Source organism: Strigops habroptila, chromosome 9, assembly GCF_004027225.2.
Source record: "Strigops habroptila isolate Jane chromosome 9, bStrHab1.2.pri, whole genome shotgun sequence".
Classification (NCBI taxonomy): Eukaryota; Metazoa; Chordata; class Aves; order Psittaciformes; family Psittacidae; genus Strigops; species Strigops habroptila.
In genome coordinates, this window is record NC_044285.2 from 26,024,741 (window position 1) to 26,052,440 (window position 27,700).

The window sequence follows — 27,700 nt, forward strand, 5'->3', positions numbered from 1 at the left end:
AATGAGATTATCATGAGCTAGTATTTAAAAATGTAGATGTATTATACTATAAGCATACATGCTTGAACTACACACGTTTAACAGAAGACAAACTGCACCCCAGTATAAAATGCCTAATGATAGTTCACTGAAGAACACATTTTTAGTATTCGTGAGGTGTTCACAACAGTTTTCACACAGCTGTTCTACTGCAATAGAAAATGTAGAGGTGAGATACTTACACATCACTGCAGGATTTGAATGTGATGACACTGGACAGCGGGACTTTGACCTGTGAAAACAAACACAAACTAAGCAAGAGCAAAACAGAGAAATCAGACTTTGATTTGGGTTTTTTCAGAGTTAAATAAATGGGTGTTTTTATGAAATTATTTTCAGTTTTCTTCTAAGTCCCTAATCTAAACTGAATGATGGCTGTAAGGACTTAGTCCATGAAATGATAGCCCTGAAATATTTCAGTGGCAGTTCCTTAGCTCTGACATGCCCTGCTAGGCTTCTCCTCAAGTATGTCGCAGTGACTCTTTCTATCTTGAAATCCTAGAATGGTTTTGGGTTGGAAGAGACCTTAAAGCTCACCCAGACCCAACCCCCTGCCACGGGCAGGGACACCTTCCACTAGAGCAGGTTGCTCCAAGCCCCTGTGTCCAACCTGGCCTTGAACACTGCCAGGGATGGGGCAGCCACAGCTTCTCTGGGAAAAGTCTGTGCCAGCGCCTCAGCACCCTCACAGGGAAGAATTTTTTCCTAATGCCTCATTTCAATCTCCCCTCTGGCAGTTTAAAGCCATTCCCCCTTGGCCTGTCGCTACGTGTCCTTGTAAAAATGAATGACTTATTGTGAAGATACATTTTCAAGGGAGATGGGAACAAATACAGAATCCCATTTATAACTGGAACCACAAGATTAATATATTTATAGTTTTACTTTAAAATACACAAGCAAGGGAGTTGGTTTGGTTTTCAGTGTAAGTAACAGTAGAATATGATTTTAGTGTTAAGGATTATCTCAGTTACTTTACTCTGCATGGAAATGGTCATTTCCTCAAACCAAGCGTACAGTGTTGAAATCAAAACATGATATCTCTGTGCAATCTCTGGCAGTCAGTGGGTTATTAGAATATTAACCATAAAGAAACCATCGAGAAAAACAAGCACGCAAACCAGTGCTCAGATGTGTTAGGAATAGCAGAAAGGGCGAATGAAGGGAAGAGTGCACACGAGGACTAACACTGCTGTGCCAAAACCTGGGTAAAACTCGGTTGAAGCTTGCATGCTTATCAGCTGCTTCTTATTCCAAATGAACATAACGTGTTTATTTTATACATTAAACAACTGTGACAAAAAAATTATCACTACCAGCAGGCAGCCTGAAGGCTACTCTCTAGAGTGAGAAATAAATGGGGTAGATAAGAAGACACAGAGTGTTATTTAGTGGAATTTCTGTGTGCATATAGCTATGTAAACACCACTTTCCTTGAAAGCAGAGGACAGCTCAGGAGACCTAGAAACAGACAAATCATTCATCAATTTACAAGGGAACCTACAGGTTTAAAAGGCCTGATTTTGAACTCATCATTCTGTAACGGTGAAATTCTATTGACTTCATTGGACTAATTTGATTTATACATGTCTGAAAGGAGACTTGACTTGTGCAATAGAAAGTACATCAGAAAATGTTATGCTGGAGAACACGAAATCTACAGAAAGGAAGTAATAAAACTAACGAGTAAGTGACTAACTATGCATGAGAGAGGTACAAGTAACAATCGATAGGACAAGAGGTAATGGCCTCAAGGGGAGGTTTAGATTAGATATTAGGAAAGATTTCTTCACATAGAGGGTGCTCAGGCATTGGAACAGGCTGCCCAAGGCAGTGGTGGAGTCACTGTCCCTGGAAGTGTTCAAAATCAGTGTAGATGAGGCCCTCAGTGACATGGGTTAGTGGTGGCCTTCCCAGTGCTGGGGTAATGGTTGGACTTGATGATCGTAAAGGTCTTTTCCAGCCTGGCTGATTCTGTGATTCTACAGAACGCTACCAAATCCCACAGATTCCATTTTATTCAGAGGCTTGCAGGGCTTGGGGCTCAGGCTTGCCCGTCTCCTCTAAAGCCTTAAGGATCCAAAGAAGAGTTATGGATGTGATGCACTTGAGCTGTTCGGCTTTTGCTACCACACCCAAAAGGAAACAAAAAAAGCAGCATCTGCAGGACTGAACACATAAAGCAGAGAGAGGTGAGGATGAGGGGTGACCCCAAAGTGCTGCCAGGATCAGCCTTAGCAGGGCTGCACTCAGACATTGCCAATGATGAACGTAACAACTGCCATGAGAAAGCTTTTGCTGGAGCCCTGCTGGCTTTTTGCCACAGAGGGCAACATCTGCTATTAACTAACATTCTATTTATATCTCTTGGATCTTCAAGACAATGTATTTCGTGCTTTTAGCAGTTACAGGTTGATAGCATTGGAGCACCAGCACCTTTATGGCAAAACACTGGCATTTGTCAGGGTTTTCTTTCTGAGGAAGATAAGTGCACCAAAGTGACATAAATGGTGACTTTATAAAACCAGTCACAGAAAGGAGCAACATGACATTCAGGGTGACATGTACAGATCAGAAGCACTGTGAGATACAAGGTTAAGTAATTTAGGCATTGAGTATAAAAAATGCTAATACTTCTAAGGAAAAAGGACAAAAATACATTCAATAAATAATAGCCTATTGCAGTTCTGAAGAAGGAGAAACACTTATGACTGACATGCATATTTTTATAAGCTGCAGTAGTATTCTGCAGCTAATGAACATTCTTTCAAAATAATAGCCAAAAGACTTCAAGAGGTGTGACTAAAACCATCCAATATAAGTGATTAGATGTTCCCACCTGGAACAGCAGAAGCGGTTCTTGCCTATATTAAGCTTAACAGCTTCTTTTAGAGAAGTGAGAATGGGAAAGGGCAAGCAGAAGGATTCACTCATTTTTTGCTGCTCACAAAGATTAAAGAAGCAAAAACGTTCTCTAGTCTTTGGAGAAAAGAACAGTGCCTCTCATTTCTCTTCAGCTCTAGCTTCGATGCTATCTGAGCAGCGGACAATACTAGAACAAGGGAGCATGAACCCAAGCTAAGAACTGATCATTAGAGGAAGGGAGGTGGAGTTCCTTCACACCAAAAACCAGATAATGTGTGCAAAACCAGAGCAAAAGCAGGAGCCAGAATACATTAAATAATTTCAGAAGAAAACTGAAAAACATCCGAAAACTCAACAGTCTTACATCAAAAATAAGATCAACATATATGCCCATTACTTTCCTTATATGGGAGCATTTCTGTCATCCTATTCCATAGCCATTGTTAACAATCAGTAAATGTTGCTAATATTCCCCTTGTCTGGAATTTCTACTCCTTGCATTAACTAAATTTATATGAAAGTTTCATTTTGGTGGGTTTAGATGAGCTATAAAATCAAGCGCTGACCACTTGGGATGGTTAAAGATCTCGCACAATTCTTTGACACAAACAGGCATGTAGCCATGGTGTCCTGATCAGATTTTAGTTCCCAGCAATTGCAATTCCAGCCTCCTCATTTACTCATTCATTGAAAATGAATGATTACATTTTTCCTAATACACCTTAATTGTTATGTCCTACCAGATTGTTGCCAGGTGTCATTAGGGGTGGCTGTGTGACTGCACTGGATAAACAGACACCTACATATTGTCCTATATTTATTAATCTCCAACTCTTAAAGCTACCACTTCAGACTCTTCAGAAATGAGACATGCTATTAATATATATGGTTGTTCTACAGCAGTGGAAAACATTTTGTGAAGGAGAACTACAAACAGCCATGTCAAAAAATATGTCCTAAGGCTTATTATTAATGTATCAGCTAGCATAAATCACTGTAGCTCCACTGACCTCAAATGAAACCATGGTGAATTTACACTGAGAATATAGCTCTGTAAGCTACCTCCTCTATTATCACTGTACAATGGAAAATTACATTCCAAAAGGGGAGGATATTGCATTAACATAATATTAGAGGAACATTCCAGCTCAAAGAATTAAGTGAAAAGAATTCCATTAAAAAGCTACTCCTCGTCTCACCTTTCATTTGTTGAAGGTGCTTTGATCCTCAGGTTTTTAATTAAATAACTTTACTGACTCCATTGACAGACTTAATGTTTCTGTCTCTAGTTAGAAAACTGTCCAGTCCTAGATATTTAGTTCAACAAATAACAGTTTAGAGCACATGGTGGTTTGGTGGTTTTCTTGTGCTTGTTTTGGGGGCTTTATTTGTGTGTTTGGGGTGTTCTGTTGTGGGGTTTTTTAACTGATGCCCAGTTTTGCAGAGCAAGCTCCATGCACAGATGGTTTAACAGGACTAACCCCTAAATTTTCCTAAAAGTGAAAAATGTCTGCAAAACAATGTTCATTTTAAAATAACACAGACTGGATTCACAGTATGGTGAAATTATAACATAGCTCAAAATATGAAACGGGGCCAGGATTCCAGTAACACAACATGTGAGGACCTTTTGTCTGCTGGCTGGTATCACATCCTGAGATGACTTTTTGTACAAGATTTTTTAGAAGAGACTTCAATAGGGGTTTGATATATGGAACAATAGCAGGATATGGCCTCTAACTGGTAGGAACAATTACTGTTCTCAGACATGTGCAAGTTAACTTTCATTAACTTTATTGGATTTTGTGCACACTTTCTGGCCTAGATTCAGAGCTGCATCTAATTTCTCCTGGGGACAGTCGAGACAGGGAGCACACTGAAGAACAGTAACTATGCTGTCTTAAGCAGAATATACTGCGGAAAACTCACATGAGCCTCAAGAATGTGATAGACCAGTTTGGGAATAACATGAGAAAGCAATACAGGCAAATCCACTTTCTTCCCAGCTACATCCATAAAGCCTTGTAGGCTGCAGAGCAAGGGAAGAGTTGTCTAGACTGTCTCCACAATGGGTGGAAACTCCTCAGGCCAAAGGAATTCTCAGCATCCAAATCTTCCAGTTTTATGGCAGGCCTGTCCAAAAAAGATCATTATGATGAGAAGACACAAAGATAGAATTTAACCTTTGAATTTGGGGAGATGTAAGTACAGACTCTTCTCTAGACTAATAACTATAACTAGAGTAATAACCAACAACTCCATAGAGATGTGAGCTGGTTACACTGCTCAATTTTTGGAGTTTGGTTTTTAGAGAATTAACTGTGGGATAATGTTTCCTTTAGTTCCAAGAAAGTGGAAAATGATAGATTTTGAAAAGACAGCTTTCTGTTTCCCCTTTCATTCCTTAACTCTGACTTTCCTACCGTCTCAAGCATCAACTACTTCAAGGCCCCTTATCCAGCCTTTATCTTTCATATATTTCCTCAACTGCCTTTCCTCACCTATTGTTTAAAATTCAAACACTTCTGTGATTTCTGACAGTTTCCCCACAAATACATGCAATGCCACTTTAGGCTACATCTTCTCATTTTTCACCAGTACTGTTTAAGCTGCCCAAGGCTATAAATTCTCAATTTTATACAGCCGCTCCAACAGACCAACACAGATTTTTTTCTGCTAAACCAGACTGGAGAACTAATTTGGCTGAAAAATAATTAAGGGAAAATAATAATTGTTTTTCAGCTTGATTTTCTGCCTCACATCTGCACAAACAGCTGCATGAATACAACAGAATGGGTGGGACAGGAAAGAGAACAATTAGTTGAGGTAGAGCTGCTTAAACGAACATTACTACTACTGCAGAAATGCACATGGAACCACTGCCTAAACGTGCTATTTTAAGCAGCCTTTTAAATCCCTCACCTGTCACAGTGCCTATTAAAAGAGTTGATACTAATAAGGCAAGGATTATATCACTCCTGCTTACCCATGCGGCCCAATTTTGGCTCATTGTTTCCTGCTTCTTGTCTTGTAATTAGATTGTAAGATACTGAGAACACAGATCATCTTTTGGCCTACTTGAGAACAAACCGACTTCTCCTACAGTCAGCACAAGTGTTACCTCGGATTCAAAAGGAACTGGATCATGTCTGTTAGGTTAGCATTTCCCTCAGACAGGAGCCAGTCTGTTGTTTTGTTTAAGAAGGGCAATCCTTCAGAGCAGCTTTGGATCACTGAGGAATATCTTTCTGCAAATAACTCCATTTTTCTTATCATCATTTCTCTAACAGCTCTTTTCAAGAATCGTGGGTTGTGATTTTTAATTAAGAAATTAATTGCAATCTCTCATTTGTAACAAGTGATGATCCTAAAATCACTGGGGCTTTAGAACATGAGGTGAGCAATAATGCTAAACAGCTGGAATCATAAAGCAGAGCTACATCATACCTAAATTAAACTGATCTAATTGGACTACCATCCTGACTCTGTTGGTACTGCTGAGAGTTTGGTTTTACACTGAGTTCACTCAGTACATCTGACTGCATATGAGGTACAGCACAGTCATCAACCAACAGAAGAAAATGTGCTTAAGTTCACAAAATATAGTACTATATACGTGAAGGAAATGAACACATTGCACACATCAGGGTTCCTTATAATAAGAAATGTAAAGGTCCTTAAACTTAACTGAAGCAAAGGGCCAGTGAAACAGATGTTGCAGTTAACTGAAGCCATCTTGTCCAAAGAATAGCATAAATGGAAATTTTCCATTGAGCTATAAAAAATGTTTTGCAAGTCTGCAGTTCTCTATTTGATAATACAAGTGTGTCTTCCTGATTCCATGAAACAATAATTTCCACAGTTGTGTTCTTGTATTTGCTGCTGTCTCTACAAGAGAGACTTGGTATATATTACATTGTAATAATGTCACGTACATTATAATGTACAATACATAAAGTAGGAGCACAACTATAAGCAGATTCAGCAAAGAACATCTGCAGAGGTGGAAAAAGGAAGGTGTTTTTAATGAATAAGTAATGTATTTGATTTACCCTTTCATTCAGGAACCACTGCAATACAATATTTAATCAAAAAGTGATTGCTGTGCACTATCAATAGTCTTGATACTGCAGAAGGATATCAGTCCTAGCTCTGAGACTTGACTGAACCTTACAAATATCTGTCCCAGTAGAGTGAGCAATTTGTATTTGTGTCTGCATCACAGGCTTTTGCAATTACTTGAGATTTTTATAAACGTTAGTGTTAAATAATGCAGGATGGTAAAAATCTGAGAAAAAGCCAGAATTCAATACCTGGAGAAACTATTTTCCCAAAAGCAACAGAAGGTGTCACTGCTAACTGATTTTAAACAAATGAATCCCCTATGTGGAAACCACTGCCTTTGTTTTGAAAGAAACTTGAAAGTTGTTTGAGAGAGGGGAACCAGGTTCCCTTCTCAAGTATTCTCCAGCTCCAAACATAAACATTACATTTTAAAATGGAAAAGACTGCTTTACACCACCCAATTCTTCTCCTTTCTGTTTGCTATTATTCCCTGCAGCTGTTTCAGCTCAGGCTGTGATTCACAGTGAAATCAAGAGAACTTCAGACCAGTATTTGGACAGAAACCCTCAGAGGGCTTTTTAACCCATTAATATTAGAGCTCTAGGAACCGGCCATTTTCTCTACAAACCCACAGTAATTCAATATTCAGACAAAATTAAGACCATGAGGATGCTGGAGAAAACATTTCCAACAAGAAATGTCAAACTGAAGTCTCTAAGTAGCTTTCAACTGTGAAAACTTTCTGTAGACTGCATTTTAGCTTTGACAATAACTGTCTGTGTCTCCAAAGCTGCAATATTATTTGAATTCTATGTGGCAACCCTCACTCCCTTGTCTTCCTTGATATTGTAGTGTTGCTACTCCATGTTAAACGGCTGTTACACCCCGCGCCAGAGATAGCTGCATAACACTGACGGGTGAGGTGTTGTTTTCTAAACATACATACACGTAGCTTTTGAAGTACTTTATGGCCCTTTGCAATTCCCTTCATGAATTCAGACACATCTACATGTGAGGCTAATATAAACCACATTTCCCCTCCCACCCCTGTAGCTTGCTAAGGTTCATTTTAACTGTCTGAAGCACTGCAGAACTCACATCCTTTTCCCTCTGGACTTCCCTTCCCTCGAGGTCTCGCCATGAGGAAGCTGCAGGCACCGAGGGCTGTGGTCTCACAGGGTCACGGCTGCTTGCCCTGAGGCCAAGGGCCTATGCTCTTGAGCCGCTACTTACTGGATGTAAAGTAATTGCTACTGCTGTAATTAAAAAACATATATATGTATGTTTATATATATATATATTTATATATATATAAAGCCCGTGGCGTTTAGCCATCACGACTGCATGTCTAATAGGTGCATCCAAGCACTCTCCCAGCCTGCCGACACCAACACAGCCCCTCGCTCCGCTTCTCTTTCCCTCCCCCTCCCTTCTCTTCCCAAGAGAAAGGCATCTCAGGTCACTTGAATTATTTAGCGGGGTGTTTTTAACCGTCTCCAGGGCTTTGCCTCTGCCGCGCGGCTCCTGCAGCGCCGGGTTTGTGGGTTTATTTTCAGTTTATTTATTTATTTTCCAGCACGCGGGGTGGAGTTGCTCCACTTCCCCAGCAGAAGGAGGAGAACCACCACGGCGGGGGGGAGAAGCGAGAAGGGGTGGCATGTGGAGGGGAGGGGAAAGGCCGCCCGGCCCCGCCGCGGCCGCCACACCTGCGGGCCGCGCTCCCCTCAGCCCCGGGCCCGCCGGCCGGGGCCACTCACCGGGTCGCTCTAACGCAGCTTTCTCTGTCTCTTTCCCCCCCCCCTCCATCTTCCTCTCCCTTCTCCTCCTCATTCATTCTTCCCCCTTTCCCGCCCCCTCCCCGTTGCAGGCGGAGCGGGCCCGGCAGGAGGCGGAGCGGGCCGCCGCACGTCCCCCGGCCGGTCGGCCGGCCCCCCCGCCATGGGTCGGAAGCGCTGCGTGGGGGGAGACGGCTCCAAGATGGCGGCGGGTTGCTGCGGGGTGAAGAAGCAGAAACTCTCCAGTTCCCCTCCCTCGGGCTCGGCCGGCCCGGGAGGCGGCGGCAGCGGCTCCCACTGCGGCGGGGCGGCGGCGGCGGGGGGCGAGCCGGGGGCGCTGCCCCCGCCAGGGGGTCCCCGCCTCAACGGCCTCGGGGGGCTGGCGGGGGGCGCCGCCGGCTGCGCCCTCTCCCCGCCGCTGCCGCCCAGCTGCGGCGGGGGCCCCGCCGGCCTGTCCCCGCCGGCCGCCTCGCTGCTCTCCTCCCCCGGCGCCGGCTCCGGCGGGCCCGGCTGCAGGAAGATGGTGGTGTCGGCCGAGATGTGCTGCTTCTGCTTCGATGTGCTCTACTGTCACCTGTACGGCTACCAGCCCCCGCGGAGCCCCCGCTTCACCAACGACCCCTAGTGAGTATCGCCGTGCCCCGGCCCGCCGCCCCGCCACCGACCGCCCGCCCGCCCTCCCTCGTGGGCGCCTCGTGCGCGCCCGCCCGGCCCCTGTCCTCGCCTGGCCCCGCGCGGGGCCGCCTGTCCCGGGGCCTGGCCCTCGGGCGCCCCCGCCCCGCGGCCGTGCGGGCGCCAGCCGAGCTCCGCGGGGGCCGCGCTGCCCTCCCGCGCCCGGCCCCGCTCCCGCCGGCGCGCCCCCGATGGCCGGTCGCACCGTTAACCTTTGCCGGGCCGCCCATGGGGACCAGCTGTTCCCCGACCCCTCCGGCCGTGCCGGGCAGTGCCAGTCCCGCAGCGCCTTGCTCCGAGCAGCCCGCCTTTGTGCGGTGCGGGCTCCGTGCTCCCCTGGCTTCGAGGCGACCTCCGGCCGCGGGAGCTTCCCGCAGCGCCCCGCGGTCAGTGCCCTCTCCCGTCCGAGCAGACCCTCCGTGCTCATTTCACTAGCGGTCCTTAGTGGGACCTTTTCTCTGCCCATGTGTTCCGCCTGAGTGCGGGCCTCTGCTTCCCCCGTGCTGGATGGGGAGTACCCAGTGTGGGAGACCTGCCGTGTGAATGCCGGGTTTGTGAGCACTGGTGTACCAGTACGTTCCCTGTGCCAGGCACTCGTAACGCTACTTTGGTCTTGAACTGTGCAGAGTCCTTGCCTTGTGACAGCCCCTGCAGATCACACAGTGTTAGCCATCCCTGAGTAATCCACCACATTGAATTCTCAGAGTTTGGAGCAGATCACATAAACACCTGTTACTCCCATCCTCCTCCACCTCCTTGCAAGAGTGTCCTCCAAGGGCTTGCTTCATTCCTGTCCCTGGCCACTCTTGTTTGGTGTTCATCTTGAACCCGTGTCCTTCTGCCTTTGGAATTGACCCGCCAGGACACTGTTGTCCAGCATGTCGGCACCTGCAGCCTGCCTGCGCCGGGGATCCGGGTGTGCTGCTGCACACAGAGCTCAGACACTTCAGGGAATAACTTCTCTCTGACAGGAAGTTACTTCCTCTCAGCCGGGACAAGTTGCCGAGTCGCTGCATGCTCCAAGGCTGTTTGAATGCACAGTTAATGTAAGAGGTTGTTGAAATTAAGTTTCTGCTGTTTTACTTTGCTTTTAAATGGGGTGGAGCTCATGTGGTGAGTTTCCAAGCTTCAGTTGAGACTTGAGTGTGTTGGTCCACCAGAGTGCATGTCGCTTGTTTCTTCTCATGTGCAGCATCACTGTTGATTCTGGGAGAACCCGTGCTTCATCAGTACTTAATGAACACATGGGTTTTTGTGTCTGTCCTCTTCCCTCACGCACCAATGCAAATGGTTATCAGGCAGCCTGTGTTTCATTAGTGACATGTGGTGTATGCTTCTTAGTGTTTAAAATAATGTAATATATTGAAGATCTTATTTGGAGTCCGTGCTGTTCTCTAACACCCAGGATCTATACATCTCTTGCATACTTTCAGCTGCTGTCATGACAACCCAGCTCTGTGGATTCCTACTTTAACCTGCCACTCCAGCAAGTCTTCCCTATACGTTCTTCATAACTCCTATGTGATTCCATCAAAGTACCAATAATGAAAGGAGGGCAGGGAGGCTCCGCTGTGAGTTTCTTTCCCCGGGTCTTTTGTACATCCCTGTCTGTCCTGTTGTAGATACCAGGTGCTGAGGAGCTGCTGCTCTGAGTAGCCATTTTGCTTTGCATTGTCCTGTGTGTGTTCTCCATCCCAGAGCTATAGGTTACAGCATCAGCTTTGTACCATTTCACTTTTTCATTGCTGTAAGAGAGGTGAATTCTCTCTGCTACAATGTTATGTCTTTTTATTGTACTGCAGAATGTTTTGTTGAACACTTTAGTGCTGCCGCCTGTGTTTTATAAGTGGAGGAAACTGAGGCAGGGGTGAAGATCTCACCACTGAAATGTTTTCCAGTAAGAACTTTGATTCCTCTCAGTAACCAGTGGATTGCTTCACCTTTCTTCTTCCACTTCTTACTTTAACAAGAACACAAGAGTGAATCAATTAAAATTATTTCTACTTTCCTAAAATTCATATGTGTGCTGAAGTGTTTCTCAGATTTAGTTGCTGTGTCAATGGACTGCTGAAAATGGCACCTCCATTAATAAAATCAGTGATACCATTTCTGCTCATTGCCATGCTCGTGCCAGCATGCACAGTTGTACAGATTGAGAAATGAGCTAATCGTGGGTTTATTTTTTTCCCTGGTTAGTTTTCTCATTCCCTCTGGATCGTTACATGGCTTCACAAATACTTGTGCCCGCACAAGTGTGCGGTGGGAATAAGCAGACAGATGGCAGAACTGCTGCTTTCAGCAGCCTTGTGAGCTGATTATGTTTGTGCAGTTGGGGAAGCAACTTTGAAAAAGTTGCTCAGTGTTACGTGTAGAATTGGAGGTTGGTGAGTGAGTTGCTCCTGTTCAGAGGCAGCGGGGCTTCCAGCATTCAAAAGGTTCACAGGCAGTCTTATCGATAACTGGCTCACAAAGATGTGATGTTGTCTTTGAAGCTGGGCTTCATCCTGTACAGCAAAAAAACCTGAATGAGAACTCGCATTTTCTAGTGAATGTATGTTGCAGTTTTCTGCCTGGAATGCTTTTGGAGGTTTTGTCCATAGGCCAAAATCCCTGCTCTAAGAGTAGTAGTCTAAAATAAGAGTTTGTATGTCAATTCTAGAATGTATTTTTTTAATTACATTAATTACAGGGAGGATGAAAGGCCTGGACGCAGGTATCCTCACACAGGCGTGACTCATGTTCCTTGCAGGTCTTTGAACAATGAAGCTGAGCATGATCAAAGACAGGCAGGTGGCTGAATCACTTGGACAGGGGGTTCTGGTGTGTTGCCTTTTGAACAAAACCTGCTTGTAACACCTCTGGATTTTGGTAACTTTTTGATGTTGCCATGAGGACCATGGCAGGGCTCAAAGGGATGGAAATTTGGAGCAGTTACTAGGAATGAGAGGAAATGCCTGTTTTGAAAGGGTGTGGGTTTTGGACTCTAGCACAGCCCATACATGGATGAAATAGCTGGCTTTTCATATCCCTGACTGTAGTTCCTAAAGCACAGCATGTGGGATGCTGGTTGAGGGTATTGCTGAGGAGCTGTTGAGTTGGTGAGAGTGACTCAAGGAGTCAAAAGAAATTAGCTGGAAGATGCTGAATCTGCCCAGCAGTGTCTTGGTGGGAACAGGCTCAGCAAATCCTTCCAGCCGCAGGCTCCCTCTTCTCTTGTAGGCTTCCATTGATGTGCCAACATTTTATTCTATCACTCTCTTCATTGAAGAGCTTTCTTCTATGTACAATTTCACTTGAGTTTGCGTTGCTCTCTAGACCACTCCTTCCCTTTGTCACGGGGTGTGTTCTGCAGAGCTTGTGCTTTCCCCTTGCTTCTACCATTGTGGTGGCTCTCAAACTATAGGTGTGGAAGGACTGTAAAAATGACCCTGGAGGTATGGAAGGGTTTGAAAATTGCTTCCCCAGACAAAAATTGTCTCTTATAAAAAGTGTCATTTGGACAATGCTCTTGAAACAAAGTTATGGAACACTGCAGTTGATGAAAAGCAGCTTTTTTAGAGATGGCAATAGGAATAAATTGTAAGGGGATGCCGGAAGAGTTGTAGAAACATTTCACCCCACTCATTTAGGGAGAAGGAAAACTGAGCAGCTTTTCTTCCTGTGTTTCTTACCTTTCTGACAAATAACTCGCATCCTTTTATTTCTGTTCTGTTATGGTCTTGTGCAACACACCCTTGTGCCTCCGTGATCACTGGAAACAATACCATGTCCTGCCTTCCATTGTGGAAGAGGGCTGCCCACCAGTGTGAAAAGGCTCAAGGTTCATGCTGCTCACTACTGTTTTAATTCCAGTAGGAAAGTGTTTGGGTGGAAATGCAAGCATGTGCAAGAAGGTTGTGAGAGGATGGGAAGGGTGAGGAGCAAAGAGTGCAGTTGAAGCTGTGCTTTGGGGTTGAAGAGCACTTTTTTCTCACATCTGTCACATCTCTGTTCACTGTAAGGACTTCCCTTGACACACAGAAGTCACCCTTCTGAGTTGTTGATCCTGCACAGTGTCTGCCTCCCGCCTGCCTACTTAATGTTAATGTTGACATGTTTGTGAGGCAGTCCAGCAGGTTAACTCATTTGCCTATTGTTTGCTTCTTATAGTCCCTTCCTGAAGGTTGCCTGCTAGCAAACAGTATTATTTTATTGGTCATCACCCATACTTGACAAAATTTGTAATGGGAATTGCCTGTTCTGCTCCTCTCATCTGGTACATGGTAACCAAGAACAAGATTTTGCAGCTGGAATGGCTAATGTGGCTTGTGCCCTGCTTCCCATCTGGCTGAGGAGCTCTTGGGAAAGATGTTTACCGCGAGTGCTTTGCATCAAATGCCTAGATGATGGCTTGCTCATATCCTCCTCATCTGGCAGGAGGGGTGGACTGTGCCAGAGGCATTGGATGGTGTGTAGTTCATCTGTGTGCCTGTGATGGACCCAGTGCTTTAGGGAAGCATCAGACCTGCTGTACGTGTGCAGGCTGCCAGCCCTGGAGGCTTCAGCCCTGGAAGTGTTGCTGGCAGCCACGTTCTTTGCCACAGGAACCTTGACTATCTTCTGTGATTGCAGGCCTCTGGATTAAAACACTTGCTAGGTTATATCCAGTCTTGACCTAAAGTCTTAGCTTAGAAATCCATCAGTTCCTTTCTTCATTGATGACTCATAGGATTTCGCAGCAGCATTTCCATTTGGCTGCAGGACAGAGATAGAGATATGCTGTGGTGTTGATGTGCCTGACCTTTGTATTTCATTGTGGTTTCAGGTCTAAAGTCTGTCAGTTTGCCTGTTCTAGAAGGGTATGGAGTGGCAGTACTGCACTACCTTAATTACTCACTAGTGAAGGCTGGAGACGTTTAAATTCAATACAGTTTAGAAATGTGGAGTTAGCTAACCTTGTGCCCATTCATTTTCACGCTCTCAAAGAAAGTTGTGATCCTGCTCAGCATGAGTGTAACTTCACCCTGTCGTGAAAAAATGGTTTGTTACTGGCCATCCAATTGTATGCCTTAGTTACCATATCTTGAAACTATGTTGGCACTAGTGGGTGTGATTTGGCAGTAATTTAGATGGAAATAGTTTTAAATCTTCCCATACAGTCCCAAAGCTGACTTTTTTTTTTCCCCAAAATGTTATGTTACTGTCTGATGCTTTGTTTTAAGGCACTGAAGAAGAATTAGGCTTGTCTGTACATATGCTTACACATACATGTAAATAAAAATGTTATGGCTTGCCAGTTGATAGGATTACATGCTTTCCTCAGTTTCTTGTTTCTTGGCTGCAGCCTGACTTCCTGTTTTAGTCTCTACAACTTACTGCAATGTTTAAAGTTGGAGCCTTGTGCTTGACTCCTCGCTTGCCTTGGTGTATGGTTCTTTGCAAGCATTTTTGTGGAATGTTGCCTGGAAGCTTACCAAAGAATGAATTTCATTTTGTCTTAAAACCCCAACGTTCTTCCTCCGCAATCCCCCCTCAGTGTTCAGCTGTACCTCTTGACACGGCTATTCTTGCTGTCAGAAATTGGAAATCTTGTTATTTCTCTGCAGGACTTGCTTGTATGGCAGTGGAGACTTACGCTGTTGTGTGGCAGACTCTGTGCAATAATTTGTATTTATCGTCACACTCTACCATTACACAACAGCTCTAATGATTGCTTGGTCATGGCTAAAGATCAACACCAGTCACAAAACAAAAACTGCAGTAACAAACAGGCACACAGGGAAGTGTTCTCTTATGTCTGTGTGTCTGCCTGACTTCATTCTGGTTTCTATACGTGTGTTGTGTGGTTTTGCATAGGCTTCAGTATTCTGCCTTAGCACAGTCTTTACTCTTGGGTATTGGAACATGAAGTGGTGGTTGTCTGAGTGGCATTCTGCAGTAGGTTTCTTTTAAAATCCAGTGCAGTAGAAGGTGTGTATTTTGGCTGGTGCTGGCAGCGCTCAGCAGGGAATTCGCAGCATCTCTGACAGCAGGACTGGTGAATGCATCTTGGTAGAGCAGAGGAGGAAAAGGGGTAGAGCTGCGTGGCTTCAAGAAGAACTTGCCTTTGACAGTAGGTTCAACTCCTGGTGTGGTTGGTGAATAGAGAAGATATTGCTATGATAATCTCCAGATTAGGTTTGCTATAATTTAAGGGCTTTTTTCCTTCATAAGCTCATTGTAGTGAGCTGTTCTTGTGTCCAAACGAGGTAGTTTCTATTAGTACAGGAGATTGCATCACAGACAGTATTAAGGATGGACCCTGGATTTGTTTCTTCAGCTAAGAGCAGTCACCATAAAGTCACAATAAAAGCTCTGATTCACTGCAATACTAGTTTTCCAGAAGTTAATTGTTCTCATGCCCCTTGTAGGGTGAGGAAGGGTGAGCAGCCACCTGTGCCATCAGTCTGGTCCTTCATTTTTATTGCCTCTTTTTGGTTTAGTTACATTCCTATCTTTTGTCATGTTTTCTTTTACTCTGTCTTGTACTGAAGAGATCTTCCCGATAAAGATTTCCATGGATTTTGCAAATTGAAATTTTGACATTGTTTTTGGCATTACATGTCCCTATTTAACCTGTCTGCCTGTGAGAAAGATCTTGGGTCTGGATTTGGCTTGCTTCATGCATACATCTAGCTGTGAGTTAAATGTGGTGTTTCTTATGACACCTTTGTAATGTTATCTAACATTGACTACTAAACCAAGAGAAATCTAATGTTGGCATTTTTTTGTCATATTTGTTAAGAAACAAGTAGATTTCATCTAAAAGTACAGACAGTTCTGTAATAAAACCCCAAAACATCTGTTAACTGCGCAGCTCCAGATAGAGAGGGAGTAGTTGCTGTTGTTGACAACTAAGAGATAACCAGGAAATAAAAGCTTGGAAGACTGGCTTGCTCAGTTTACAGATCTAGGCTGTGACCAGTCAATGAATGAAATATATTTAGTCCATAGTTTGTTTCTCTCAAGGCTCATGCCATAATGAACGGAGCAAGCTCAGTATGCCAAGCTGTCTATCTTCACATTAAGTACTTGTTTATAGTTAACTGCAGGTTTTCCATAGCATCAAATGATTGTATCCAGAAGCAGACATGCTAGTGTGCTAACACAGCAGCTGTTTGAGCCGTAGACTGGTCGTTTCTGTGGTAAGTCTCTATGGAAGGCAGGAGAGATGCAAATGATTTAGAAATAATAGCAGACTCATCAGAGTTTGGCCAATACAGAAACTGTTGCTAGGCCGGAGGCCAAAACAAGTCCAGTCAGGCCCTGACCCTCATTAGCAAAGCATTATGAAAATGCTTGACCTTTTTATGATGTTTATGCTCCTATTGAGTGGGGTGTTATATTGGTACTGGGTTTAGCATTGCAAACTTTGCATTTAAATAACAAGATGGGGCAGCTCTGCTGCAGTTAATTCACACATGCTCAAAAACATGTCTTTAATAATAAAGCACGGTAGGGAGTGCAGTAGCTGTAAAAGGGAAGGTAGCTGTTGAGTCGGTCCTAGTGCTGCATTCAGATAGCGCACAGTTAATAATTTGAACTTGGACTGATATATTATCTCAGTTTCCTTACTGTTAGTGCTATGGTATATGCTGACTGACCAAAAGCTGTGGTGTTCCCAGTCCAGCTGTGTAAACAACAGTAGGTATCTCTCCTAGGCTACTTGTATGACCTCTTAAAAATCCCTTCATTATCATAGCTGGGGTCTTGGCAAAAGGGATCAGTGTAAAGGGCTTCATTTGTTAAGTGGGATACCCCCCTGCTCCATTGGCCATAAACATTCGGCTAGATAGTTGTTGGATTTGTCACCTTTCTTCACTCCTCTTGTCCCCCCTATCTGCGCATATTTTGCTGTGGCGTTATAACACACATACGTTCCTGTGCTTTATAGGAAATGCTTTAACTTTGGGTGATCTGCCTGGGCTTTGATGGCTTCCTGGAAGGTAGGGCTTGGTGTGAGTACGTGGATATTGCTTTGCCACACGGAGTACTTTCAGCCTGGGATATTAAAGTGCTCATTTCATGAGAATAACATCTTATGGAATGCAGAGCAGCTTTGATGAGTTGTGGCAAGGTCACTGGGACAGCAGCCATATAGAGATCTATATGTCTTCCCAGAGCACTCATGCCTTTCTGTGTTACAGGGGGTGAGTGCTCATAATCCTTAATGCCACAGAAAATCTTATTTTATGCTCTTCTTCCCATTAGCTTGAACTCTGTGGCATTTTTGGCAAGGTCCTGCCTGTGGCTGTGGCGTTTGTAATATATGAGCCATAGATGTACGTATCCTGTAATTTATCCTTTGCCCTTTGCCAGCAAAGATGTGTCCTTTTCAGGCTTGGCTGGCACATGATGGGTTCCAGCACCTGCAACACTGCCTGCTTTACTGGGTGGCACTTGAGTCTATGTTTGAAACAGAAGAGGAGGGAGGGAAGGATCCTTGTCATAATCCTCTTCTAATCAGCATCAGAATTATTTTTGCTTCATCCTTTCCAGATAGTTAAATCACTTTCCTTGTTTTCCATGTGGCATTTTGAACAGAAATAAGAACTGTGTGGATGAAGCTCCAGAGTTCATGATTTTTAGGTGTACTGGCAAAGGTGGAAAAAAGCGTGCAATTATCCACTGATGGGCAGCAATGTGGGTCAATTAAGTAAATGCGGTGGTTTCCAGCCCCCTTTCTGTGTGACTGTAAGAATGTAAGGATTGGGTGCACACTGTTTTTCTTACTCAGTAAGTGAGCACAAGGATAAGTTCAGCTGCCAGTGAATAACGAGTTGCAAGGAAATTCTTTACTGTATAAATAAAGGTGCTAAAAGATTGGCTCTTGGGGAAGGTGATGTGTAGGTAGAGGTTTCTTGTAGCCCTTATAAGGACTGAAAAAAATAATTCCTGGTCCTCGGTACTTAATTTGACTGCTACATGGAGGAGGCAATGAATGCCAGTCAGGAAAGTGTTGCACCAGCCTTCCTCTGAGTAATCTTTCTTCAGAGAGAGTATTGGAGGCTGAGGAGATGGTTGAAAAAGGAGCACTGGGGAAGGAAGCCCTCTTCAAAGGCTGCTGCAGTGCCTGAAGGGAGGTGAGTAATTGCAAATGATGTATCCTTTACACATGAGAAGAACTTCAGCAAGCTGCTGGCCCGGATGAAAAACTGCAAGCCAAGTGATAGAAGGCAAGTTCTTTAAGCACAGTGTTATGCAAGTGGTTATCCAAGCTTTGAAGAACCAAATGGAAATGGAATATTAAAACTAATCCCTATTAATATGGTGATAGAATGTGAAATTCTAATGATTAGAGTCATTCTTAAGAAAAAGCAGCATAATTCTGGCTCTGGTTCAGTTCAACTGGAACTGGAAAGTAAACAGATAGTGAAGAGGCAGGTGGCAAAAATCCCATGTGGGATACTTGCCGCCATAATATCTGTGAAGTGCTGGGGATAAAAGTTGAAAGAAGGTAAAGACTGGTGCTGTTCATTTGGAAGGAATGCTGGATAAAACCAAGCATTAAAAATAAAGGGTTGTAAAGAAGGATAAATAGAATACAGGATGAATTACTGCAGTTTGCAGTGCTTGGACAGCTCGCGCTTTCTAACACAGATGAAGATAGAAGAAGGGATGAGCACTCTGCTGCTACAGTGTGTTTTCTGTTAAGTGGTTGGAAATGAGAAACTTTTGTCCCTGCTAAATGAGTGGGCTGTTCTTGAATGGTTCCTTGTATGGCTTCTGTAAATTTTTGCAGCCTGTTTGAGACTGTCAGAACTCATAAATTGAAATGTGGGGCTATAGGTCTGAGTATTTCTGAAGTAGTCACGGGAATTTTGTCTTGGTTTAAAAAATGTTCTTGATTGTTGGGGTTTTTTTTTCTCCCCAAGGAAAAGTGCTAAGCCATTGAGACGTGCTTAAATATGGTTTCATCTTAAAAATCCATATGCTGCAAATTGGAGATGTGAGATATTTACTCTTCCTCTGAGGCGTAGTCATCTAAATGTGTGGCTTGCAGACATTCATCCTAAAGTTAGGCAACATAAGCATACTATCTTGGCTGTCATTTTATGTAGAATGCTTAATGGAAATTGCTCTGGAGGAGAAAACTAGAGCAGTCCAGAGTGGTCTCTGACGTTTTGATGCTAAAGGATGGGTGTTTGGAGATCCCACAAACTTCTTAGAAGAGGCCATTGCAGAGAGATCAGCAGTCTTCAGATGGTTCCACAGATAAGGCCTCTCTTTGTTTTTAAGTGATTGGGTGGTCTAAAAAGAAAAAGATAATCTTCCATAAAAACACTGATTGGCCATTGGACCTCAAAGTGTTTCTAGGGCTTTGCAGGTTCTGTCCAACTTCGCTGTTCACAAGTTATTTAGAGGAGGCAAGTGTGACTTAGTGGACGAATCACTGCAGTGAGGTTTGGAACACTTGCCTTTTGTTCCTGACCTTGTGATGATGGTGGACAAACCTGAATGAGACCCTCAATCTCTCTACTTTGTGTCCTTAATCAAAAAAATAAGGTGCCTCAACCCACTTTAAGTTAGTAGCGAGAGAACTTGGCTATTGTTGTGATTGTTCTTTCCCTTTACTGGAAGCTCTCCAGACTCAGCTCAGGGTATTTTTGCCTAAATTGGCAACTTGGAAGCATACACTTATTTTTTTAACTGTTATCCATTATATCTGAAATGAATCATGGTTGTATTCATGTTAGCTTGAATCCTTCAAAGGCTATTGTTGCTTCTCAAATAAGTCACAATTTTCAATGAATTTATTTTTTTGGGGGGAATAGTTTTCTCTATTTGGGTGCTCTTAGTCACAGTATCCTCCTTTGTATTTTTAGCTACTGTTCACTGAATCCTTTCTCTGAGAATAATTTAGACAGCTTTAAGTCTGCTAGCACAAGTCAAAGACAAGACCTTCCAAAATCATACTGTATAATTGTTTCTGCTCTAGACATCCTGTTTGTCCTGGTTACATGAACACCATTCTTGAATGAACACTTTAGAACTGGGAGGAGGGTGTATGGTCACCCATTTATTGCCCCCTTAGAGCCAGTAAACTCTGGTTCTGTAGTTAAAAAAGATTCCTTGTTTTACTGAGTGTTGAAACATGGAGATGAGCAGAAAGAGAAGGTGGGTGGCAGGGAAGGTACAAGCCGTGACCATATAATGATACTTTGCTGAATGTTTTTCTAGTCCTCGGCAACTTGCAGTTTGGGATGTCTTGAGCCAGAAGTGATGTCTTTTATCAGTAATTCTCTCTGACACCCCACCCACCCCACCCCACCAGTAATGGGTAGATTTTAATGACATTTTAATGAGGCAATGTTGGGAGGAGGATCAGAATGCTGTACAGGCATGAGTGCAATACTTTAGGGGCTATACTGTTAGAAATGGGATGAAAACTAGTATTTTATGGAGCAGCTTCATGTACTTAAGGAGTTAATAAAACCTGATTCTGTAAGTCAGGAGTTCGTTTCTCTCCTTAGTGGTTTTACCAGTATTGACTGCCATCTGTTTCTTAGTCTTTATTATGCTATAGATATGTAAAGGGCAAGTGGCTATTTTAAAGAGGAATTATCAGTAAAAATAGAAAAGGGGTAGAAATTAACTGTTTAAACTAGATGCCAATACTGCCAGAAGAACAAAAGGATATAAAATGCCTGTGAATAGGTTTTAGATTTAGAGTATAGGGTTTCTACTTACTGGAACAGTATGGCTTTATAGTAACCTTTAATAGGATTAGTGGGGGCAAGAATTCAAACAGTTTAGACAGATATTCATCACTTTATGGTAAGAAATAGATGATGCATTGCCTTTAGTAGTGAGCTTAGTAGATTTGATAGTGTAAAAGGTCCCTCATTCTCTCTGAGTTTTAGTTGATTTGGGATTTAGGCATCAGTGTGGTTTTTTCCCTTCTCATGGTCCCCCCGTGGATGGGACTGATAGATGGCAATAATCCTGGTCCCTTAGTGACTTCTGCTTTGGTAATATGTTCTAAATTGAGAAATCTGGTGATGAAGTTTTCAGGAATGAAAACATTAGTTTTTCCATTGAAAATCTCCAGTTACCAGGCTGTTGTCACAAAACAGATCTTCTCTATATCATATTACTGACAGCTTATTTCTGGCTTAAAAATTCATCTTTTTTTGACGCTTGCAGCCGTTGGTAAATTGTTGTCCTCTTGGTAGGTAGTAACGATCCACAGATACTTCTGACGTAGAAGTTTAGGGCTGTCACTAACAGCTTCTGTAGCTGAATACAGGGATAGGTCTTTTACACTGTGACACTGATGCTTTTTTGTTCTCTTTAAAGGAAAGATTATTATTGGAGAAGAGTGGTGATAGATGAGATTTAATATCTCTAAAGACTGTTAGATGAATTCTCTGTAGGCAGCTTCTTATAGAAAGTGGAATAACTTCTTTTTAAGCAGAATATTTGTTTTGGTGTGAGTTCAGAGATACCCCTGTTGGCTCTCTGTGACCTGTCTCACTCTAGCAGAATTACTTAGTAAGTGGGGTTTTTTTTCTAATAAACTGTTTTGCTTTGCAGAGAAACTTACTGTTCTTTCCACCCTGCTTTTGCCTTGGGTAAGATTTATGTCTTTCTCGAGGTAGAGATGAATAAAGGCAAACATTGGTCCATAACAGAGCTCTGTGGAGGTGATGAATTTGCAGAATGTTATGTGTATAAATAATTTTTCACTGAATTGGAACTGAACCGTGACTCAGTAATGGTTCATGTTGAACAGGGAATGGAGATATCGCTTTTCTGAACACAGGATCTTTGCTGTTAATAAAAAGGATTGCCAAAATCAAACCCAAGGAAACTGCAGTTCAGTTGGCAAACAAAGTATTTGTTAAGCAGTAATTGTTTTTGAACTAGTGATATTGGAGACTTTGCTACTTGCCTTCAGCCAGCTAACAAGATGGATTTTGGCTTGCACAGCCATTCAAGACAGCAAAGAAACGGGGCAGTTTAGAAGCACAGCTTCCATGAAAGGGAGTAATGGGAGGCTGAAATGGCAGGCTCACCCTCAGGTATCTGGGGAAGTTGGGGCTTCCACGTTTACTTTGAGATGTTAGAAGACTTCAAATTGATAGGGTTTGAACTTGTGGGATGTGAACAACTTCTTAAGCAAAGCTGGGGTTTCCTGGGGTTCACGGCAAAGTGAACTAGTAGGTGACTATTGCTCCCACAGCTGATGTATTTATTGGTTATCAGTGTTTTGAAATAGTGGTTGTCCTGTTTGCCCTCACCTCAGCTGAGGTTTCCCCCATCAGCTGAAGGATGGCCACTACTACCTGTGTTTTGGGCTTGGATGCAGTTGAGGGAGCGGCAACCTCCAAGGAGATATAACTGGAAATGATGGTCAAAGAAGAGTTTGGCCTCATGCCATGAGGTAAACTGCTAAGGTGGAACCTTCCATGTCCTGTTCATGTGTATGATCTGGCACACAGCTGAGTGCTGTTGATGGGGTGGGTGCTGTACCAGTTCCTGTACCTGAGCACAGTCAAGTATGTAAATCCATGCTTCAGTTTTCAGTAGAATGGGTTACTGAAAGAAAAACAAGTGCCAACCTTGAGCTGTCAGGTCTGGTGAACAAGAGTTGCAACCTGGAGTCTGGTCAATGAATGAGACAATTGTTGAATTCCTCTGCCTTGGAAGAGGTTAAAGTAAGATGCCTGGCACCTCTCAGAGCACTGCATTGAGAATCCAGAAAGGATCACGTAGACCTCTCTGTCATTTGCAAGGAATTTATAGTCCTTTTCATAGTCCTTTAAAAGCCATCTACCACTGTAAGTGTGTCGATTTTAAAAATAAAGAGGCAGTAGGATGGTTGAATCTTTAGTCTTCTGGAATAAAGATACATCTTCGGTGGCTCGGCCTTTAGAAACTTCATTGACTAACCAATACACAGATTTAATAACAACAAAATAATATTGCCTTCTAGGTCAGTGATGTGCTCCACAGCTGTTTTATTTCAGTTAATTCCCAGGATAATGATTGAATTGTGGTTGTGTGGGATCTGCTCATGGATACTGAGCAGCTGGGAGCTTTTTGGTAGTTAACCAAATAACTATGTTTAACAAAACCAGCAATTTTATACTATATATTTTTGTGACAGAGTTGTAGCATACAGTATTTTTAGAGAACTCCTGGTACTACTTTTGGAAATCTCTATATATATATCTCGCTGGTGCACAATGTAGTTGTAATTTCATGTCAGCTTCAGAAATGTTGTGTGATTTTCAAAGTGAATTTGAAGATGTCATTAGCTCTTTGCTTTCATCAAATGGTGTCTGGTAAAGAAAACCAAAACGTGAACACACAGATTTTAACGCATCAAAATTAAAATGCACCTTGGTTATTTTCCAGTGTTCCCAGGCTGATGGGATGGGTATTGAAATTCAGTGTTGACATCTGAAGGGATCTTACTGAAGGTGTTCTGTACATGGTTATGAGAGACTGTTTGTATCTCGTGCTGTTTGAGAGAATATTTAATTTTAGAAAGAAATGTTTAAGCTTTGTTGTGGAAACACTGCAGTCTCTGCTTGAGGTTACCTCTAGGTCTTCCAGGATTTTGTTTGCCTTTAGTACTGTTAGTGTCTAATAGCTGCCTACCTTATGCAGTGTATTTGTATCCTGTGAGCCACTTGAATGACATTATAGAACTAGACTGTAGTTTCACAATCACTCACATACCAAAACTATTGCAGGCATAATTAATGGTGTGACTGAAGTCTGCTGGTTTGGGGAACTAATGTGATTTAAATGCAACTTTTTGATGAGACTACGTGTCCATGGCAAAAAACCCATCCTAATTTCTATGCCCCACACCCTTGCTTGTACTACTGGCATTGATCGGTGGATGCCTGCTGTGCTGTTTCTGCTTGATAAGTCAGCAGCAGATACTCCACTGCTTTTTGTCAGGTTATTTTTTTCTGCTGAGTTGTAAGACTTTTTTTTGCTGAGTCTTTTAGCATGCTAAATGCCAGAGCTGGCTTAAGGGACTGGCTCTTCCATGCAGGCTGGGCAGGCATTATTAATTTTAGGCTGCCAAGAACTGCAGCTTAAGTTGCTTTAACCTGGATTTGTTTTGTGCTCTGAGAATGTGCCCGCTCTCCTGGCTGAGACCATTAGCTTGCTGTTGTCTCCAGTGGTGCTAAAGGTAACAGTGGAGAGAAATACTTGAGTTGCAACCCAAATTTTACATTTCTGTGTGTGTGTACTCACCTGAGTGACTTTCCCAGCTTTTAGCACCATCAGCAGGTAGGTGAGTGCCTGTGAGTATGTGCAGAAGCTATGGAAGAAAAAGCAATCACATATGACAAACTTCCTTTTGCGTACCTGCTGTTAGCAGTATTGCCTGTTGTTTGCCCTACATCCAACTCCCCAGTCATCAGAACAAAGTTTACAGGCTGGAACATAAGGCTAAACAAGGTTATGGGAATTTTTTTTCCCCTGTTGAGTTCATCTGGATGCATCATAGTGCTTTTAAGCACATGGTTGTAAACATTGCAATGTGCAGCAAACCTTTGCATTGTGGTTTTAAGATGGTGAAGTTTGCCAGAAGCCTGCAGTATGTAGCAGAGGAATGGGCAGGTTGTCACACAAAGTCTGGAGCCCCTTTTGGGTGCCTGAAGATTCCACTTGCAATTTTTTTCCCAAATAATCCCAATTGATCCCTTCCATAAGATCATCCGGTGTTCAACCCAGGTATTCAGTGGATCCAGCAGCTCAGTCCCCAAATTCAAAGGGGTATGTAAGCTGGGAAAAGAGTTGTGCCCTTGGTAGGATTTCCTTTTGCGGAAGCTGTGGATACTCTTTCTAGCAGTCTTGTGTGTGTGCAGTGATCTGATCCAGTGTTACTCTGCAGGGGTGGAAATCACATTTGCTTTTCGGTTGTGCCAGTCCCGTTAGGGTCTTTGTGTGCACTGGAGTTACACTGGTGACCTGCTGCCCAGCAGTTCTCCTGTTTGAGGTTTGGCACTGTCCTGTAAATGCCTGCGCTGGGTGAGGTACATCTAACTTACCCATTCAGCCTAAAGCCTCCTCTGTACTTCAAATTGACCCAGTCCCTCTGACCTATATACTGTGAAGGTAGGTCTGAAAATCTCCCCAGTTACTTCAGCAGTAAGCACTGGGAACAGAACGTTCAGTGAGCTCCTCTACATTGGTGCTGTCATCCCTGTATCCCTTCTTCACCTTGGTCTGCAAGAGATCGCACTGGTTTTTCTAGTTGGTTTCCTGCTTTTGATGTAGTTCAGTAACTTTGCAAGGTGCTACCAAAACATTCAGAGTTATTTATTTACTGTTTACTTCTGACCAACCATGTGTTTTACAAGCTCTTCTCATTAGGCAAGCTTTCTGCCTTTAAAAGCTGGCCTCTCTCTGATGCCCTCCTCAGCTTCCCCATTCAGTCATGCAGGATGGGTTTTTCTCCTGTAATACTTTATGCCGTTTACATGTCCTTCACATACAGGGCAGTTCCCCACCTATTGTTTGTCATTCCTGTTGGAGTTGCTGAGTAATCCACCAAGCCTTGCAGATGCTTGTTCCTTTGAGGTGTCAGGTGAGGCCAAGCATTTGGACTTCCCATGTGGTACTTCTGAAACTTCTAGCAGTTGTGTAAAGTGTTTGTAAGTTCCAGAACTCTTATTAGCATGCGGTCTGCTTGACTCTGGCATGATTAATGTGCATGCCTAACAAGTTCTTCCTGTTCCTGTCATGCCTAAATCTTTTCCCTCTGCATCACTGACTTCCTACCTCAGCCTCCCTCTTGCATGTGGAACTGGCAACATTTGAGAAAGTAACACCATGAAAATCCTGAATGTAAGTCTTCTGCCCAATGACCTGAGTTTACACTCCAGAGCATCCATGCTGTGTTTCCATACACTGCTGTTACTACCATGGATCCCATGGACTACTGTTTTCTTTGCTGAATCACCAAGTAGTCAGTGTAGATGCCGTGTGAGATTGCTACCTTTGCATCTGATAGGCCATGTGCCAGCTGGTTGTCAGATGGCACAAATACAGCTGTCTGTGTGTCTAGTAAAGTCCTCCGATACCCCTAACTGCTTCTTCCTCGTCTTTGAGTCTGTCTGCTACCAGGAGGATCCCTAGTTCAACAGGATGTAGTAACATCAACTAGAGGGTGGGTTGTTTCTAAGAGATTAGCTCTGACCCAACTTATGACTGTATGAATGCTTGAGATGGCAAAAGACATGATGAAGCATGGAATAGAGAACAAGTAGGCAACATGAGAGCACCCTTTTCAGTGACATTGCTAGTTATGGCTTATAAAACTGCAGTGAGGTTCATACATGGCAGTGTGGTTTGTCTGAGTTAGGTTTGTTCCCTTGTAATGAAAGCATAACCCTAAACTTGTCAGTCTTCAAATATAAAAAGTGCGTTTTTTGGAAGCAAAATTAGTGTATTGTAAACAGCATCTCTGTATCTGTGTGAGCCTGTGTTTGGTGAGAGACAGAGAAAGAACTGATGTCCCAAATGAGGATCCACCTAGCCCTGTGATCTGTCTCCTAGGATTGGCCAATGGCAGGTACCACTGGAAGAGTATAAGCCCAGGGGAAGCTTCTAAAGATGCTGCTGTATCCACCAGTGAGTTTCTATACTAGAGCTAGTGTCTTTGTGTTTAATGGTTGCCTAATTGTATGGCTAGTGACAGCATGTGGTAACCAGTATACTTGCTCAGAAAGTGCTTTGTCTGTTGTTTTGCTGTCTGACAGTAACTAAGGCACGTTTGCTGCATGCTAAAAATTGGGGCCTCACTTAGATAAACTGGCTCCGTATTACTGCATCATTCTGTCGCTAACTGCAGTTTATCCCCCTTTCAAAGGGACCAGTGACTGGTCATCTGGCTTGTCACGAACACACTGCTCCCTAAACGCTGAGTGCTTTCCTTGTTCAAGGTTAGCACAGTTATGTTTACATGATGACAGTTTTGTTCTGCTTTGTGCTTTGCCTCATCTGCTAAAGCAGCGCTGCCTCTGGAAGCTCCTCTGCTTTTTCCAGCTATATACGCTGGTCTAATAAAAATAATTATTTCTCAAAAGAATCTTACTGCTGTTCCATGTTGCTTAAGCTGTGCTGCAGTTCTCCAGGAGTACAGATGTAAGCAGTCATCATCCTTGCCCTTTTTCACTGCCCCTTTTGCCTCTTCCTCTCTTGCTGAGCTGATGTTCCTGCACAGGGAAACAGAGCAGAGAAGCAAGCTTGGTCTAAGTTAAACTGGCAAAAAGGAGAGATATTTTTAACCA

General features: G+C 43.4%; 1 protein-coding gene and 2 long non-coding RNA genes across 8 annotated transcripts in view; 1 reads left to right on the top strand and 2 right to left on the bottom strand.

The window, feature by feature from the left end:
- Positions 1 to 105: 105 nt before the first annotated feature.
- Positions 106 to 8,746, bottom strand: LOC115613205. The gene is made up of 3 exons (XR_003993309.2): positions 8,727 to 8,746; positions 8,068 to 8,225; positions 106 to 271 (listed from the first exon to the last, which is right to left on the bottom strand). It is a non-coding gene; the product is annotated as an uncharacterized LOC115613205 (long non-coding RNA).
- A 121-nt stretch (positions 8,747 to 8,867) lies between these two features.
- Positions 8,868 to 27,700, top strand: part of AMMECR1 (AMMECR nuclear protein 1) — a 75,484-nt gene continuing 56,651 nt past the window's right edge. The window contains exon 1 of one of the 4 annotated variants that reach the window (XR_003993305.1): positions 8,868 to 9,368. Coding sequence is in view for 3 of the 4 variants with exons in the window: in XM_030498359.1 (XP_030354219.1) it covers positions 8,908 to 9,368 (461 nt within the window). In the remaining variant the exon portion in view is untranslated. The remainder of the gene's footprint in view (positions 9,369 to 27,700) is intronic. The other 3 variants (XM_030498359.1, XM_030498358.1, XM_030498360.1) reach the window with 3 other exon arrangements.
- The window catches only part of LOC115613204, a 66,473-nt gene continuing 49,022 nt past the window's right edge, over positions 10,250 to 27,700 (bottom strand). Inside the window, exons 6-7 of one of the 3 annotated variants that reach the window (XR_003993306.1) lie at positions 14,351 to 27,625; positions 10,250 to 11,920 (exon numbers count right to left, since the gene is read on the bottom strand). This is a non-coding gene — a long non-coding RNA (uncharacterized LOC115613204). Of the gene's footprint in view, positions 11,921 to 14,350; positions 27,626 to 27,700 lie in introns of those variants that run through there. The other 2 variants (XR_003993308.1, XR_003993307.1) reach the window with 2 other exon arrangements.